Source organism: Argentina silus (assembly GCF_951799395.1).
Source record: "Argentina silus genome assembly, chromosome: 14".
NCBI lineage: Eukaryota > Metazoa > Chordata > Actinopteri > Argentiniformes > Argentinidae > Argentina > Argentina silus.
The window spans coordinates 10,724,450-10,743,393 of NC_139668.1; the positions used below are offsets into that span (position 1 = coordinate 10,724,450).

Sequence of the window (18,944 nt, forward strand, 5' to 3'; positions counted from 1 at the left end):
CCATAATATAAGATTGTTTTAATCCAATTACACAAACACTGTATAACTTCAAAACATGGTCTCATGGACGGTCAGTCCGTGCATCCATAGCTCAATCTATGAATTTGAGAGTGGTTACATTTCCCCAGCCCCATCCTTCAGGTGTTTACCAAAAAAATGGCGGGGTGACCGCTTTCCTGTTAAATCCCTTTAAACCAGGGTGCATGTGTAATAGGCATGGGAATAGAGATGGCCATTACTGAAGCATATTGCATATATGTACCTTTTTATTTCCATGTATTGGTCAGAGAAGAGTTTTTTTTCTAACATTCACAATCACATTTTGAGACTCTGTACCTCAACTCAGCACTCAGCTTTAACCATTTTGAGAGGGAGCATCTCCCCCTAGTGGAATAAAAGTCACAGGGCACCCTTACACTGTCAGGCTGTGTTCCCTTTTTTTTTTTTTTTTTAAAGCAACCTTCCTTCCTACCTTCTGTGAAGTAATCACTGATCTAACATGATTGCATAGGTGAAAGCAATGTTACAACTATGTTACTTTCATCAAATCCATCACTCCAGATCAGTGATTACCAAAATAATTAGAGAGGGAAGAATGCATTTCAAAAGTAATTGAAGACGCGTAGCAAGACATTTAAATAATAGCTTGAATTAAAACACATGGATTTAAACATGTCCAAGGAAAAAATGTTGACCTTTGCTGACTTTGCAGTCAAAACTGACAAACAAAACATGAACAAAACATGGATAGCAACATTCTCCACAATTTTGATTTACATTATCAATACACACATTCCTACTTCATAAGCAAATGATTCATGTACCATAAATTATACATACCATTTCTCTTTATATAGATGCACATTCGAAATAATGATTTTAAAAATCAACCCTTCGATTTTAAAGTTCCTTAAATTAAGCAATTGTGTTAAACTATGAAAAACCTGAGAGTGAACCAAAGCGACATGTTTGCAAACAAAACCTGGTGAGTCAATCAAAGATACATACAGGCAATAAGGCGTACAAATGTAATTGTTAGGAACAGGAAATACTTGCAATCTTATTATGTGACTTCAAATAACAAAATACAGTGGAGATACAATTAAGGTGGACTTCAAACACGTTTCTGATATGCCAACAACAAATCGTGATAACTAGCCTATGACTAAAACCTCTTTAAAGCTTAACCAGCATCAGTTCTGAAGCTTGGAGGCCAGAGTCCGTTACGTGCAATGTCCATTGCCGTTTCTATGGCAACCGTCTGGAATTTCCACAATGTCCACAAGGTTCCAAATTCCTTTTCATGGCCCTGTGCACTCCCCCTTCTCCTGCAGTGTCTTAGTATAACCCATGCGGTCTGCCACTTGCAGTCTTCAAATGATGTCCACTCACGTATCATGAATTTACACAAGAACAGCTCCGTGCGGAATTGACTGACATGTCACTGTGTAGGAGCGAGAATGACATATGCCTAAGGGTGACCATGACAATGATGGTGTCTCTTTGTGTGTTCAATTGCAGCATAGCAGGTGAGGGGGGAGCATGGGGGTACCCCTGAGCTTATGGTGGCGGTGGGTAGTGAGGCAATGAACCCAGTGTCACCATGACAATTATAGTCCAGAGCTCAAAACTTCAAAGTTCAGTGTTCAGAGGTGAGGGGAAAGAAGTGCCCCAGTTCAGAAACAACCCCTGTAGGTCTACTGAACCAGGCCAGAGAGAGACCATCATACCATGTTTGCCTGGGTGTTGGGGCTGCAGCTCTGCAAGTCTTGGATCTGGTCCAGAATCCAGTTGATGTCAGGTCGCTCCTGAGGGTTGGACACCATGATGGAGCTCAGCAGCATCTGCAGGCCTTCAGTGTAACTGGAGAAAATAAAAATAAAACACATCCACATTTTCAGGACCAGTCATTGGGGCTTAGTCATGCTTCCATTTTGATTGAGTAAATTTCAGGATTCCAAGATGCTTCCATGAAGTCCATGATAGAAATGACTTTGCAAATATGTAGCTAGCTATGTTTGGGGAAAAGCTACCTTTGGGGACAGCTAGCCATGACACAATTAGCCATAGGGTACAGCTAGCCTTAAGGACAGCTAGTATAGGGTACAGCTAGCTTTAAGGACAGCTAGACAAGATATAATTAGCCATAGGGAACAGCTAGCATAGGGTACAGCTAGCCTTTTGGAAAACTAGCATTGAGTAAAGTTAGCCTTAAGGACAGCTGGAATAGAGTACAGCTAGCCTTAAGGACAGCTAGCCATGGGGACTGACCTGCAGGGCTGGGGGATGGTGACAGGGTTCTGGACAGCGAGTGCCACACTGTCCCCCTTCTGGAAAATCAGGTCATAGGGCCCCTCCAGCATCATCATACTGTACAACACACAACCCAGGGACTGGAGGGAGGGAGAGGGGAGGAGAGGGGGAGCGAGATAAGAGATATAACAAACATTTCATTACATAAACTTTCAACAGGCATGAACACACTTAACCCTACATCTAACTATGGAGCAAGAGTCCAAACTCAAATCTCTACTCTCGTCAAAACTGGTCCATGTGAAAAATGCATCCAATAACCATGTAATCTGTCTGTAATACCGTAAGCTTTCATGGACCCAACTAAAAGTGATGGTGGGGTGGGGGGGGTTACCCAGATGTCGGTGCGTTCGTCGATGATGCAGTGGCTCTCCACGTTAAAGAGCTCAGGGGCTCGGTATGAGATGGTACATCTCTGAGCTGCCCAGTCCTGACAAACACACAGAGAAATGAAATCATTGTGGACAATTTGAGAATCACATATGCCCAAGACGCATAGCCTGTACCCCTTATACACTTGATTGATCTCTGGATTGGCTAGGTGAAATCAAGATGGTGAAAATGCCACCTGGCAAATCAGAGGGCAAGATTGAGCTAAATACCATATTGCTTATTCCAGTTTGGATTGGTTTGTCTAATCCTCTCAAATCTCTTACAGTGCATAGCAGGTAGGGGCTAGGGGTACATTTGGGATTTAGCAATAGAGTAATTCAAAAGATATTCTGTCCAAATATAACAGCACTGCAAACTTTCCATGGTTAGCAGGACTGGGTCTCACCTGTACAGTCATGGCCTCTCTGGTGCCCCTGACCTCCACCCTGGCCCGGTTCATAGAACCCAGGTCCATCAAGAGCGGTCGATCGTCCTCTTCAAGGAGAACATTTGTTGGCTTCAGATCTCTGAGAGACAAAAGGAGTGAGGGGGGAAGAAAATGGAAACTCTATTTTCTTTTCTTTTTTTTACCTTTTTCAAAGCTCTACATAACACATAAGGCCTGTACCTGTGTGCGTAGCCTTTGTCATGGATCACCTTCAGCCCAGAGCAGATGCCGTGTAGGATGTGCAGGATTCGTCTCTCTGCCATGAAGCTGCCCTTGTCCCTCAGCTTCTCCAGTACAGACCACAGGCTGCCCTTCTGTAGTAGGAGTGTACAGACACACACACACACACACACACACACACACACACACACACACACACACACAAAGGAAATGGTATGTGATTACGAGTTTCCTCTCCACTGCATTACCAATATGTAAGCCAAAACTGTTTTTGATGACTCACGCTGACGTAGGGCAGCAGTAGCCAGGCCTCACTCTTTCCTCCGCGCTCCACAAAGGTGTGTCCAGTCAGGCCCAAGACGTTGGGGTGGCTGAAGAGCCGGTGCATCTCCATCTCCGTCTGGGCCTCCTGGCGCCCCTCGCGGTCGTGGCACAAGATACGCTTCAGGGCGTAGAAACGCCCGTCCTGCACGCCCTCCACAAGGTCCACATAACTAAACCCACTGGCAGTGGGGTTGAGAGGGGGGATGTAAGGGGGGAGCCAGAGAAGATGGGAGAGAGAAAGAGGGTTGAGAGATAGGGGAGTGGAAAAGAGACGGAGAAGGAGGAATGAAAGGCAGGGGAGATGGAGAAAGATTAAAACCTGATACACCCCCACCTCTGCATCAGGACCTTTTATCTCATTTAGATACGTGTAATACACATACCCCACGCTCCATCATATGAGGACTGTAGGAGTATCTAAAGGAAGTCATGTCTTACCCTTCATCGAGTTTCTGAATGAAGTAGTATCTCTTGTTGTCAATGGTGATGGAACCACGGGAGCAGATACACAGCGTCTGACCCATCCTCTCTGGGGCATCGCTCAACACACACACAGACTGACTGAGAGGGGGGGGGGGTTAAAGGAGGGGAGGAATGAGATAGAAAAAAACAGTTGATTTAGTTTAATTTAGAGAGCGGGGGTAGGGGTGGGGGGTGGGGTGGATTTGGGATGGAGAGAGATTTGTGTAGTAGAGCACAACATGCTACTTTAATGTATTTGATAGTCATTTGGAGATTTTTCATAGTAATTGAGGATTAACTGGACTAACTAAATTCACTAATTCATAACGACTGCGTATGCACCGTACTGTGCTAGACGCCCAGGTAATGGTGGCGCACAGGTGTGGCTGTGGCTGTGGCTACGGGATGATAGTCTTGCTGGTGAACAATCAGCTTTACTTAAATGCAACTGGCTTGATCACCTTACATTTTATCAATAACCCCACCTAAAGTGAGCGTGCCTCTTTTTTATCGGGTAACGTGGCACACAGAAGCGAGTACAAAGCCGGTTGGCCGATATCCGAGAGAAAGGAGATCTAAACATGGACATGCGTCTTGTTAAAATGCTAGATTGAGATGTATACATACGTTTTTAAAAATAGGTGAAATTGAAATAACCTGGTTCTGTCTGTCCTTTCTGACTGATTTTCCTCTTGTGTTGATTACTTCCGTGTACATGAAAAACGTAATAGTGACGTAGGCTGCGAATTAACCCATTGGTGTCTTACTCCTTAGCATTGAATTATTTAGGCCAGATCTAAGTAACCTATCCTTATTTTCAGTCAATGACCATATCCAGAAAAAACTCCAGGCATGAATTATACATGTCAGGACACTATGTACCAATTATAATAATAACACCTTGCATACTTACCACTTTATGAGGTGGGTTGTGTAATTGAATTGTATCTCCAGTCAAAGGTTGCTTCCTCTTTTTGTTTCCTTATTCCAGTGACCTTAAATAAATATCCCTCAAACTGTCAGATGTGTCAGGAGGAAGCCTTTGGACTATTGAGATGCACCGTGCACGGAGGCCATAATTTTACCGCATCTTATTTAATGGCATTTCTATGCATGTGAATTTCAGGCAGGACACTACTCAAAAAAGAGTTTAGAGGTCCTCATAAGCGTGTGTAATCTTTGACAGATGTCTTGAGTATCAGTGGTTGAAAAAGAAAAATAGGATTCCCATTCTCTCCTTGCAAACTGACATTCATTAAGTTCAACACTGCACTTGCACTCCAATGTCCATGGTGAAGCAGAGACAGTGGAATGGAGTCCCTGTATTTTTCCTAGGCTGTTTCCCCTTACTCATCTTCTGCAAGAGACTCTCTCAGGTGTGCCAAAACCTTTATTGAGTAGGCAATCAGTGGTTGGCATGACAAAATTATAAGGAAACATGATTATGTAGCAGCTTGTTGATTTCTTAAGTATGAAATATTCAGATAAGAGTAACACTTCATGAACTGAGAAAACAACTTTATTTACAAAGGAGGGGTGTCAGACAACAGTAACCTGATACAGTCTTTAATAATACATTGTGCTGTGGCAACAAAGTACACAGACATGGATAAAGAGTAAAATAAAAATCAATTGTGATAAAAAGAACAAACTGTATTTTAGCAAATAATGCAAAATAGCTCTCAAAGTTGGAGATATCACATTAATTAAGGTCAAATCAGAGATTAGCCAACCAATTTTTTGTTTGGCAGTAACTTTAGTGTTTAGGACAGATCTGAACAGTCGTCAACGAAGAAAACATTTTCATGGTGACAGCTTTTATCATCAAGGCCAAGTATGGTGCCATAGCCAACCCTCTTGGAAAAGTTAGTCAAACATGAATGCTGTTTCTTTGGTGAGGAAAACATTGGCATACAGAATTACAATTCCTCCCTCCATCATGGTCAAGTAAAGGCAGTTCTATCTCTCAGTAATATGTTAGCCATCAGAGGACCCATCCCTCCTTTGTCGATTTCTTCTAATACTCCTCTCCTTCCTCTTCCTCTTCAAATGAGTCAAGGCCCACCTCTTCGTAGTCCTTCTCCAAGGCGGCCATGTCTTCCCTGGCCTCGGAGAACTCACCCTCCTCCATGCCCTCACCAACATACCAGTGCACGAAGGCCCGCTTGGCGTACATCAGGTCAAACTTGTGGTCCAGACGTGCCCAGGCCTCAGCGATGGCTGTGGTGTTACTCAGCATGCACACAGCCCTCTGGACCTTGGCCAGGTCTCCCCCTGGCACCACGGTGGGTGGTTGGTAGTTGATACCGACCTTGAAGCCTGTGGGGCACCAGTCCACAAACTGGATGCTCCTCTTGGTCTTGATGTTACCGATAGCAACGTTGACATCCTTGGGCACAACGTCACCACGGTACAGCAGACAGCAGGCCATGTACTTGCCATGGCGTGGGTCGCACTTCACCATCTGGTTGGCTGGTTCGAAGCAGGAGTTTGTGATCTCTGCCACTGACAACTGCTCGTGGTAAGCCTTCTCGGCAGAGATGACGGGGGCGTAGGTGGCCAGGGGGAAGTGGATGCGGGGGTAGGGCACTAGGTTGGTCTGGAACTCAGTCAGATCCACATTTAGGGCACCATCGAAGCGTAGTGAGGCAGTGATGGAGGAGACGATCTGGCTGATGAGGCGATTGAGGTTTGTGTATGACGGACGCTCAATGTCAAGGTTCCTGCGGCAGATATCATAGATGGCCTCATTATCAACCATGAAGGCACAGTCAGAGTGCTCTAGGGTGGTATGGGTGGTCAAGATAGAGTTGTAGGGCTCCACCACAGCAGTAGACACCTGGGGAGCAGGGTAGATGGCAAACTCCAGCTTGGACTTCTTCCCAAAGTCCACTGAGAGGCGCTCCATCAGCAGGGAGGTGAACCCAGAGCCAGTGCCACCACCAAAACTGTGGAAGACTAAGAAACCTTGGAGCCCTGTGCACTGGTCAGCCTAAGAGACAGAAAAAAACATGTTACCTTTCAGAAGGGAGGTGCAGGCTTTTGTAAAGCACATGTAGGCTAGCTTCACTCTTAACCCAAGGTCAAATCACCATCGTCTCAAACATGTATCCAAAGCCATGATCAGTGCCAAGACATAAACCCGTTATCAACCAAATCTCTAATGGTTTCCCTTACCAGTTTGCGGATCCTGTCTAGTACAGAGTCGATTATCTCCTTTCCAATGGTGTAGTGCCCACGAGCATAGTTATTGGCAGCGTCCTCCTTTCCTGAGATCAGCTGCTCAGGGTGGAACAGCTGGCGGTAGGTACCTGTACGCACCTCATCTGTGTGGAAGAAACAAACAATCATGGGTAAGCATGCTCACCAGCCAAATAGGACAACGGTAACCAATTGGTGATGCCCTCTTCTTTCTTTCGGATGCCTCATCATTGATGCCCCAAAAACTACTGCAAGGTCGTTTTTCCATGTTCTAATGGTGCAATTTTCTTTGTCAAAAATCTAAACAAAGTGGGTGTTTCCATTTCCCCACATACAAACTCACCAATGACTGTGGGTTCCAGATCAACGAAGATGGCACGTGGGACGTATTTGCCAGCGCCAGTATCACTGAAGAAGGTGGTGAAGGAGTCGTCGCCACTGCCCACACACTTGTGGTCGGGCATGGAGCCGTCAGGCTGGATACCATGCTCCAGACAGTACAGCTCCCAGCAGGTGTTGCCCATCTGGACACCAGCCTGGCCAACGTGAACAGAGATACACTCACGCTGGAGAGAAAGACAGAGGAAAGAAGGGTTATTCATGTGTGATTCACTTCAACCAACATTTGTTACATATGTGATCAGTTCCACTCTATCTTTAAATGACTATGTATTTCCATGAATACAGCTTTTCTCCAGCAAGTGGCAGTACACCACCCTTGCAGAGAAAAAACACACAACCACCCACCAGGCAGCCTGTCAATCATACCGGACTGACAAATGACTGGTGAGTGCCTCAACAGCTGGCCGCGTGTGCTTGCATGGTGGAACACATACTGTCGGCATTCCGGGCAAGTCATCAAGACATTGCGTATATTTACATCCTGACCTGATTTGTGTGTTAAAATAGGACTGTGACCAGTTTTTCCTAGCATGACTTGCCACCTCTGTAATCATCCATAGATGTGGATCATCTGTCCTGTTATAACAGATCTAAAATAGCACAACACCAGGAACAGTACAGCTGAAAGTGCTTCTGTGACCACCTGGGCAACACCCCCCCCATGTGACTCAAGAGTTTCACCTAACCTCACCCCCTATACACTACACGTAGACCTATAATCTCACACTAAGTTGATGAGTAAGAGAAAATGCAAGAGGGGGCTCTGGCAGGTCTGGACCAGGGCCAACAGACTTCTTCCACACCCTATTGAGGCATTTCTAGTTCGCTGTGAGTTAAACAAAAGTGTGGATGGATGAGTGGAGAGGAGAACAACAAGTTAGGGCGCTGGCTCATCATTTTCAAATAGCACCACGCCAGAGACAGAATTGGTTGACTCACAACACCTGTCTGTCCTGTTTGAAAAACTGGTTTGTAATACACAGACATAACGAGAGGGGGAAACTAAGGATTCGCCTATTTTTATTTTTTTTTATTTTTTTTAAATTAATGTGTGATTTGATGGTGAAGCAGTACAGCAACAACTCGCTACAATGAATGAGGCCTTTGTGGTTCTCAGGCCTTTCTCCAAAAATATGCATCGGTCTACTTCGGAAAACTACTGCATGTTTCTACACCCTTCCATAGGTTTTTGCTTGTTATTATTTCCAAACTAAATTAGACTGGGGGAGCACTTTACACAGCTTTTACTTATCCCCTGTGTAGTTTGGCCAGGGGAGGGTAGTAGAGAGAGAGGGGAGGGGGTAATGAGAATGCACGGGGATGTGGGAGTGCCTAGTTTGGGCATGGCAGCCAGCTATTTCAAGGGGAGGCGTCAATCACTCGACCCCCCTCTATGCAGTGTGAACACGCATACAGACTTTCTCCAACCCCCATTCTACCCCACTGCCATCTTTGTGTAGGCACAGCAGTCATGTTATATACTCCATGTTGGCACCACAAAATAATCTTAACACCATACACTCCATTACATTTTTATTTGCATTCTAACCTGAATGAAGCAGAACTGTTAATACTGGGGTAGGTTGAGCAGGACTGTCTTTGAAATTAGAATGTCATACACAGGCCTACTTTGCTACCTATGAGCTGGGAAATCCAGCACAGCAGGTGGCAGTAATTCACCAACATTGGGTTTATGCCTACTCAAAATCACAAATGAAAAAAAGGCCTCTGCATGACCCATATAATAATAAATATAATAATCACAGTTAATTTAGGGGAGTGCACCCTTGAGAGATATGTGGAAATTAAACTGATGAGCAAAATTCTGACAGCCAATGGGCCGCTGTCTGTATGCCATCAGGGGTGTGTCCTTAAAATAATGTACTGGACCAAGATTTATTTATTGTTTTAGGGGTTGCACACACTGACTCTTATGGGAATTGTTATGGGAATGTCCATCACTGGAACCTTTATGAGAGCCTTATATAATGTATAATTGTAAAATCCTGTGACTGTTTGCTGATGGTGCAACACACCATCTTTGTTAACGGTTACAAGACAGAGGCGAAGCTAACAGTCTCAGTGTGAGGGGGAGGGGTCTGCCACTTCCTGTGTCTTCAGAATTCAGGTTCCAGTGATATGGCTGTCGTCATGTGTTCAAATAAACTGATGGTTCAACAACCGACGAAGCTGGTCGAAACACTTGGAACCAAAATGGCTGTTGGATTGTGAAACGCTGATTAACTGCTTGTAATGCATGAACTCTGAGGCTAGTAGTCGGCAACCCCCCTCCTTGCAGCTAGCTTCCTGTTTTGGCCCACATGGGGCGGTAAGCAGTACTAAGAGAGGCCTGTGTAATGCCGGAAACATATGGGCCTGGAATTTACACCTAAACAAATGGTCCCTAATCTCACCATTCCCAACATTTAAATTCAACTCCAGGCATCAAACTCCCCCATTGTTACCTTTAGTCATGCGCAAATGGATTGGGGCCAAGGTAATATATAGCACATGGAAGGACTTTTAAGACCCATATTATGGGCTCATGGGCTAAACAACATGCTAGTACATGAATTCTGGATTACGAAGTAAGACTCTTTTCCTCATCAGGGAGTACAGAAGCTACCCTCTGGCTCATACAGGGCACCCTGTTCTTTTTTCAGATATGTTGATCCTGTAGTTTGTCCCAACTACTTACAGATTAGGGAAAGGGTTGCTATCAGGGCTAAAGTGCACCATTTGGCTGATTTGAGATACCATTGTCTTATTTAAGGGCAGATTTGATAATCAAATCATTTCATTAATATTTCAGCCTAAAATACTTTTAAGTAAATGTTATGGCAGACATCCATTTTATGACTAGTTGTGCAAGGTTAACTGACTAGTCACTACACACGAATTTGAGGGAGCCACATCAGCATTTCAAACCAGCAAAGCAAATAAACACACCCATAACCACACTGGACCCACTGCTACCGCGCAGGAAATGGTTTCCACTTTTTAAACCATTCAAATCCTTGGAAGCTTAACCATGACTGGTTAAGATTTTACCTAAAATGTTATTCATGTACAACACATGCGACTGTGGAAGCCTACAGCATTAGATGAAATATGAGAATTCAGGTGTGATTTAGGTTAATAGTACACCACACCTTAGAAATAGCTTTATCTGCTGCGCCACTTGTAAACGACTCTTGAATGGCAAAACGGCGCGCTTCTCTTGAGCGCCGCAGCAAAATGGATACTGCATCGTGACGCATTACTATATTAGAGGAGCTATTTACTTCACTACACATGCAATTGAGTCCAAGCGAAGTCGTATTTCATTACTAAAGTAAATAATAAGCCTTATCTGTATGTATGATAATATTGAATATGGAAAAACATGGTAGGCCTATTTGTTTTACTCCAGAAATTTACATTGTTACACCGGGGTACAAAAGGCAATGTTTGAAAAGGAAATCACTCACCATTTTGTCTTTGTGTTTGTTTGCCTTTCCGAAGAATAAGTAAAATATATTTTTCTTCTATACCGTCTCACAGTGCACCTATAATGAGGTCTCCGTGAGTATGTCGCAACTGCGAATCGCAGCGATTTGTTTTTATACTGCGTATGGCGGAGGTGGAGCTTATAGGCGGAGAGAACTACGCGAAGCGAGAGAACCAACTCCGCCCCTTCTTCCCTTTGAAATGTCACGCTATGCAGTCAAAACCGTGTGTTTTCTTTATTTACGGGAAGGCAATGGGATAGTCAAGAAAAAGATGTATTGTTCATTAATAACGTTGTGCTTAGCTAAGCGACCTCCACTTTAATGATGCATAGGTTGTTAAGTAGGTACTGCTATGAGTTAGGAAGTATGTCATGTCGCTTGCTTTGAGAAAAAAAACCTTTCTATCAGAGTTGGGCCTGTGTGCACATGCGCACTGCGTCAATCGGTCATGAATATTCATATTACTCTCGCCTTGGGGCATACTGACTGGCTCACGTACATGAATATAATCAATATTAATTAGTCTACACTTCCGTATTGGCGGACTGCGATGCCCACTGAAAATAAGACCACATGTGTCAAGGTTCTTTGCCATAGGACAGTCCCTTTATTCGTCTGATCACCGCACCTAGTAGTCTGATCGCCACACTCGTGATTCAGCTCTGAGCATGCTAGCGTGCTAGGGAAAGGCCATACAGTTTGTATGGCTACGCTAGGAAAACTGCAGCATACAAAGAATCACAGGCCCAGAATTCTGGCAAACCACAACCAGATCACAAATCAGATTAGTAGCTGTACTAAATGGTGTATAGGCCTAGATAAAATGATTATTCACCATCAAATCCATTTGTTTTTCTTTATTATTCAGTCGTTAGGACTGCCAGTTTAAAGGGTCGACGGGGGCGGTTGCCATCCAAACCGAAGAGTCCGCAAAATGCCTCGTCATCTGTCAGCATCCTAAGTGCGCCCGTGAGGGCCCATGTGGACTCCAACCCCTCCCTATCTCGTCTAGACTATTCAAAAGTAAGAACGAACATCACTAATGCAGTCCCCATCAATCTACGCACATGGAGAGCGACGGTGTGATTGTTTTACGCACGAGTTTACGCTGACACAAAACAACACAACTTTCGAAACTACAATGCAATTCTGACCATTTGACCAAGTTTATGATATCCGAATATCACTGAACACTAATATCATCCATTTCCAGTTCCAGGTTAACCCTGACAGCCCCATTGCTGGAGACGACACGCAACACGTCCAGCAATTCTATGACGTTCTGACTGGCTCAATGGAGATCATCGCGCTGTATTTACTCTGTCCTGAGTGTACGGGACAGAAGTGATTCGTAAATAATAATTCACATGACAAAAAGTGCCATATAGCCAGACAGTTATAATTCCATACTGTGGTTATAGTTATTCCTAATATCTTATAGAATGATAATATGTAGGCCTATAGTCTATAGTATAATGGTGCATTCATGACCAACTCAGAAACTCATAATTCCCACCCGTGATCTCGGACTTCCGAGTTCGGAACATTCATGTGATCTGAGGTCGGAAATTCCAAACAACATGAATGCCCGCGGTTGATGGCAAACATTAGCCAGTTATAAGCGCTTTATCTTTTCTTTTTTTCTCTCTTGTCATGAATGCACCATAAATTTCTGTTCCTTGTTTCAAATGAATGTGTGGTTAGAGGCGGAGAAGCGGTTTCGTCACAATGTAGTCCTTGAACTTACTTCCAGTTCAAGCCAAAAATCTCAATTAATATTTTCAAATAATTCATGTAAGCGTTGTTGATATCTATCATTCCAGGCAATGACAAATTCAGATCGGCTCTAAGATTCACCCATTCTATTTATTCAATTTGTATCTGAAGTTCTAAACTGGACGTCATAGCCACTAGATGTCAGCCTTGTCAAAATCTTTTGCCTGCTGGTTCCTGGTTTGCCTCTAGGAAGACGCTCATCTCTGTACAAGATATGTCATCTGTGTCTTATGGCCAGTTTTTCCATTTCTGTTAGTGTGGTCAGTAACAAATACACTTTTAGCAGTATGTTTAACTATTTGCATTCTGAATTTTAGTTACTCTCAATTATTTGATTATTCATTCACCACCCTCTGACACCCTCCTCTTTGTATATCTGCACCATGTGACTGGGTTGAATCCAAGTCATCCATGTGGGACAATACTGTCAGCCCACTGAGCTAAACCCATGGGTAAGCATTAGCCAGTCTTTCGGGGCAAGGTTATCATCAGTGAACCACCAGTACGCTTTTCCAGGTATAATTGCCTGAACATAAACATAATCATAAACCCACTAAAATGTTAGGGAGTCATTTAATTTAACTTTACATACATCAACATTAGTTTAGATATGTTAAAAAAAAAACTTTAGGTCCATTGGATGATGACTCCATTCGGCGTGTGATGCATGTTAATTGTAGTCCACGAAACCCATTTATCTACAGCACTTTACTTTACCAGAACATACAGTACATAACGCCTCATAGATGCAGTCATGAAGCATTAGGACATGGTATGGTATGATTAAGCAGTAAAAGAGGCCTTTATTGTGAATCTATCACAGCTCTCTAGTCTTATTCCTTTATTATATAGTATCATCCTTTATAATTTGTCATCTTGTATAAGTGTCAGTTTCATAATGCTCTGTGACAGCTTCACAACACTTACAATCATTACAACTGCATCATACATGTGTTATACTGTATGACTACTGATCTACCAGGCACCTCAAGTATGTTTATATGGCAATTTAACACTTCAGAAGGTGCCTCAGGTATTGTTATGACAAAATTGTTCAAATAGCAAATAGTTCAATGTGTTTATAATGCATTATAAGATCTGTCTTATATAATCTCATAATGATCCTGAGCTATTTTTCGTCAGTTGGAAAAAAAAAGCCTCATCGACAGTCATAACACATACAATGTAACAACATTATAAGGCATCATGCATGCCTATAATGAGTAATAACACATTGTATATGTATGCTTTAAGTAAAGTTTTAATAATACATGTAATACATTTCATGTATTGCAGGTTGTTATTCTTTTCTTTTTTCCATTCATTCTTTTGTAGATTTAAAATGTCCCCCCTCTGCTTTTATTTTGGTGAAATGTTGTGTGATTTTGTTTGTTTCTTTTATCTTATTCCCTATTGCCATGTACCTTGTTCCTACAGGGCTCTTCTGCAAAATAGACTCAGGTCTCAGTAAGATCTCCCTATTTAAATAAAGGATAAATAAATAAAAAATAATATTGTGTTCAGTTCAGTCATCTCCCAAGTTCCCCCAAGTGCTATCCAGTCCAGTGATTAGGTTTCAAGTGATAAACAGCCCATTGCCCCTAAGAGAGAAGAATCCTGACAGCAGGTAAGCCAGAGTTACTCTTTTTTATTAGAGTTATAATTTCCGCGCAAATCAGGTATTACAAGACAGGATTTGTCACATAAAGCATTATATGAATCCTTTCAAATTATCTTCAATTGCTTGAATAACAGTCAGAATTGGGTAATTATAAACAGATTCATGTCCTTGGTTACCACGAGACTCTGCTAGAGTTTAAGTTTGTTTTTTCTTAAGTGTTTTATCTCTTCTATCACAATTTACAGAAATCTTCACCTGAGCTATTCCTCTTGAGGCCTTAACACTCTTCTCCAGATTTTGGCTATGAATGAAAAAGTCTTAATCCTCAAAGAAGACCTAAATTCTACCCGAGATGCACTTCATCCACCATCCACTCATTTCTCTTCAAACAGTCTCCGTGGTATCCTTGGGCAAGATAGACGGATGATTGAAATCTTTTTCAAGTGCACAATTTTTCCTCTCACACAGAGGACACTATAGGGGCCGAGGATTTCTTCTCCCCCTTACATCTTCCTCACAGGTGTTTGGCAGTAAACTGTTTTCTTTTTTCCTTTTCTTTCTTGAGTATTTGTCTTTCTAAAAGTCCAACTTTATTTCCAGTGGGGTGCCATGACAGTAACACTGACAGCTCTTTCACAAAAATGCCCATCACTTCACACTTTTCTCTTCTTTGCTAATCTCAAAAAAGATGTTTTCACTCAAATTCTATTTCACATTTTCAGTCACAATGACTTTGAGCTGTCTGCATGTTAAAGAGTGTAAACAAGTGCTTGCTTTGTTGGTGATCCTGGGTTCAACATCATAGGGGTTCTGATGATGCTAACCCTAAAAGACAAGAGAGAGGGAGATAGAGTATAGATTGTTTCCATGATGGCACGATCTTCAATTCATGCTCCTCATAGAATTCGTTTTAGAATTCAAATGACTGTGATTGTGCTGAATCAGTGTTACTCTCCACAAAATATTGTTGAATATATACTGATTGTGCTATGTGTTTGTGCCATATAACATGGCCTCTGTCTTCTATAGTTAGTTACCTTCTGTCACTTCTCCTCATCTTAGGCTACTGCTAAACCACAAATAGTAAGATTAGCTTGAATTCAATCAAATCTGCACTGGGGGAGACCGGCACTGAGCAAATAATAACATGCTCTAATACCATCTACCAATTCGGCATTTATGTACCAAACTCATGCATTCCTGTGGTACAGAAGCAATGGGAGATATTGAAGAATCTCAGAGTGTGCTCGTTCAGGCTACTGCCGTGTGCATACAGATTGAGAAATGAGATGTGTCCCCTGCAGCCCCCCCCCCCCTCCCCCCCTTATCCTCCCCTAAGCAAACCCCTGGTCAAACAGAGCCCCCTATCCCTGTGGCCCAGCTCCTATTATTCAAACGGAGAAACTCTGGGCCTGTGTTTGACCTCATACACACAACCTACTGATTGTAATGGGATAAAGCTCTTGGAGATGGGTGTGTGTGCATAACTACACGGGTAAAAAATGATAAGCGCAGATTAACGATCCATTGGATGATGACTCCATTCGGCGTGTGATGCATGTTAATTGTAGTCCACGAAACCCATTTATCTACAGCACTTTACTTTACCAGAACATACAGTACATAACGCCTCATAGATGCAGTCATGAAGCATTAGGACATGGTATGGTATGATTAAGCAGTAAAAGAGGCCTTTATTGTGAATCTATCACAGCTCTCTAGTCTTATTCCTTTATTATATAGTATCATCCTTTATAATTTGTCATCTTGTATAAGTGTCAGTTTCATAATGCTCTGTGACAGCTTCACAACACTTACAATCATTACAACTGCATCATACATGTGTTATACTGTATGACTACTGATCTACCAGGCACCTCAAGTATGTTTATATGGCAATTTAACACTTCAGAAGGTGCCTCAGGTATTGTTATGACAAAATTGTTCAAATAGCAAATAGTTCAATGTGTTTATAATGCATTATAAGATCTGTCTTATATAATCTCATAATGATCCTGAGCTATTTTTCGTCAGTTGGAAAAAAAAAGCCTCATCGACAGTCATAACACATACAATGTAACAACATTATAAGGCATCATGCATGCCTATAATGAGTAATAACACATTGTATATGTATGCTTTAAGTAAAGTTTTAATAATACATGTAATACATTTCATGTATTGCAGGTTGTTATTCTTTTCTTTTTTCCATTCATTCTTTTGTAGATTTAAAATGTCCCCCCTCTGCTTTTATTTTGGTGAAATGTTGTGTGATTTTGTTTGTTTCTTTTATCTTATTCCCTATTGCCATGTACCTTGTTCCTACAGGGCTCTTCTGCAAAATAGACTCAGGTCTCAGTAAGATCTCCCTATTTAAATAAAGGATAAATAAATAAAAAATAATATTGTGTTCAGTTCAGTCATCTCCCAAGTTCCCCCAAGTGCTATCCAGTCCAGTGATTAGGTTTCAAGTGATAAACAGCCCATTGCCCCTAAGAGAGAAGAATCCTGACAGCAGGTAAGCCAGAGTTACTCTTTTTTATTAGAGTTATAATTTCCGCGCAAATCAGGTATTACAAGACAGGATTTGTCACATAAAGCATTATATGAATCCTTTCAAATTATCTTCAATTGCTTGAATAACAGTCAGAATTGGGTAATTATAAACAGATTCATGTCCTTGGTTACCACGACACAGTATATAGAGTACATGGCTGTTTGCTTGACAATCCATGGTCAGAAAGTAACAGCGCACACATGTTCAAGGCACAGAGACGTCTGTGTTTGACAATCTAATATGTAAACCGTGTTTGATACAGCAAATCGTGAGAACAGTTTTGTTGTCTGTGATTCACTGCCACCTGCTGTGCTGGAGCGTTCACTCGCATAGTATCAACTAGGGGTGGAGTTGGTACTCGTAATTGGATGATACTCATGATCGGACAACCGGAGTGCATTTACTATCTATAGATATATAATAGAGTGCCGAGGAGCTCACATACTTCTGGGTCCACTCTACTGGGTCCACAGGCATTGTAACAGTGGCAATTTATAAGATTCTTTGGACACTGACGGAGAAAATTAATGTGGAACGTTTGTGTGGACCCAGAAGTGACGTCGCACCTCCGTAGTTGTTTTGTGAGAGTTTAGTCCGTGAATGTTCTTCTGGTTCAAGATGAAAAATCCAATTAATTTTTCCCATTGTGTTTTTTTCAAATAGCTAATATAAACGTTATGTTAAACATAGGCATACAGTTTTCTTTTCCATTTTACGAGCGTCTAATTTTTTCAAAACTTGAAAATCAATAAGCTAAGGACTGTAGATAGCCAACTGAAAAACGAACGAACAAATGCTATTTAATTGGAAAAGAAGACGTAGCCTACAAGAAACTGACCCGGAAATAAGTTCAACGAGCTCAAACAAAGTACTTTCTGACGGCACGCCTCAGAACTCAGAAGAAGAAGACCATGCATTGATCCAATTGGCTGATGCCTTTCTAGCTCATGGGAAGTCCCACCTTGATTAGTTACAGCATTAGAAAATCGATCCCTTACATCCTCTCCTCCGTCCTCCACCTGGTTCTTCTCAAAAAGCAATGGAGGAAAATATCTAAGGGGAGGAAGATAGATCCTCTCATCCAATACATTTTGAGTTAGAGTGAGCGGAGGACCCGAGGAATCAAGATCAGTTGAGAAAGGGCCACCCTCACGCTGTCACAAATGCAATGAATGATCTAGATGCTGCTTATAACTATATGGTGGACTCATAACTATATGGTGTTTTTTTAGACCACAGAAGGAGTATAGCGGTGTTGTATCTCTATTATATGGTCTATAATGACACAGCTTGAGAATTGGGTAGCCCTTAGAAACGGAAGTAAGATTCCCTAATTTACATCCCAGTGGGCAACTCCATAGAAATGACACTGCCATGTTTGCGGGGGATTATACTAATCATAACATTGAAGTTTTAGAGGCAAGAGGCTCTTTTTGTTGTAATGTCTTCAATTACAGTACCTTGACTGACTTAACTCAACTTGTTCATTTAGCAGTTAAACTGTAGGCCCTACAAGATGAATTTTTGGGGGGATTTAAAAAATTTGTTTCATGTGAGAAACAACATAGGCTACTTTGAGTTGTTGTGTTGTTTTGTTTGTCAAAACACCAATTCAGATAGCAAGAGACTGAGTTTGTTTTACCTGTTTGTTTCTCCCTCCTATCTTCTGTAGAAGAAATGATGGCATTTTGAAACGTGGAGGGCCACTACGGTGACCTTGGCTCAGGGGAATCTGGGATGGCCATGATAACGGCTTAGCTGCTTTGAAGCTGCCTGAATGCTGAGATCAAGGTGGCC

General features: G+C 42.2%; 2 protein-coding genes across 3 annotated transcripts; both read right to left on the reverse strand.

Annotated features, from left to right (window-relative positions):
* Nucleotides 1-137: 137 nt before the first annotated feature.
* Nucleotides 138-4,807, reverse strand: stk16 (serine/threonine kinase 16). Of its 2 annotated transcripts, none has more exons than XM_083684510.1 (8): nucleotides 4,757-4,807; nucleotides 4,076-4,198; nucleotides 3,597-3,816; nucleotides 3,314-3,447; nucleotides 3,092-3,212; nucleotides 2,648-2,743; nucleotides 2,272-2,393; nucleotides 138-1,863 (listed from the first exon to the last, which is right to left on the reverse strand). In XM_083684510.1, the coding sequence occupies exons 2-8, from the start codon at nucleotides 4,159-4,161 to the stop codon at nucleotides 1,725-1,727; spliced, it is 918 nt and encodes a 305-aa protein (XP_083540636.1). In that variant the 5' UTR covers nucleotides 4,162-4,198; nucleotides 4,757-4,807; the 3' UTR covers nucleotides 138-1,724. The 2 variants fall into 2 exon arrangements, with proteins under 2 accessions (XP_083540636.1, XP_083540637.1); XM_083684511.1 differs by having other exon boundaries at nucleotides 4,727-4,774.
* Nucleotides 4,808-5,602: 795 nt separating this feature from the next.
* On the reverse strand, nucleotides 5,603-11,274 carry tuba8l2 (tubulin, alpha 8 like 2). Its single transcript, XM_083684549.1, has 4 exons — nucleotides 11,173-11,274; nucleotides 7,644-7,866; nucleotides 7,277-7,425; nucleotides 5,603-7,091 (listed from the first exon to the last, which is right to left on the reverse strand). Exons 1-4 carry the CDS (start codon nucleotides 11,173-11,175, stop codon nucleotides 6,117-6,119), a joined length of 1,350 nt encoding a protein of 449 aa, XP_083540675.1. The 5' UTR covers nucleotides 11,176-11,274; the 3' UTR covers nucleotides 5,603-6,116.
* Nucleotides 11,275-18,944: the final 7,670 nt, after the last annotated feature.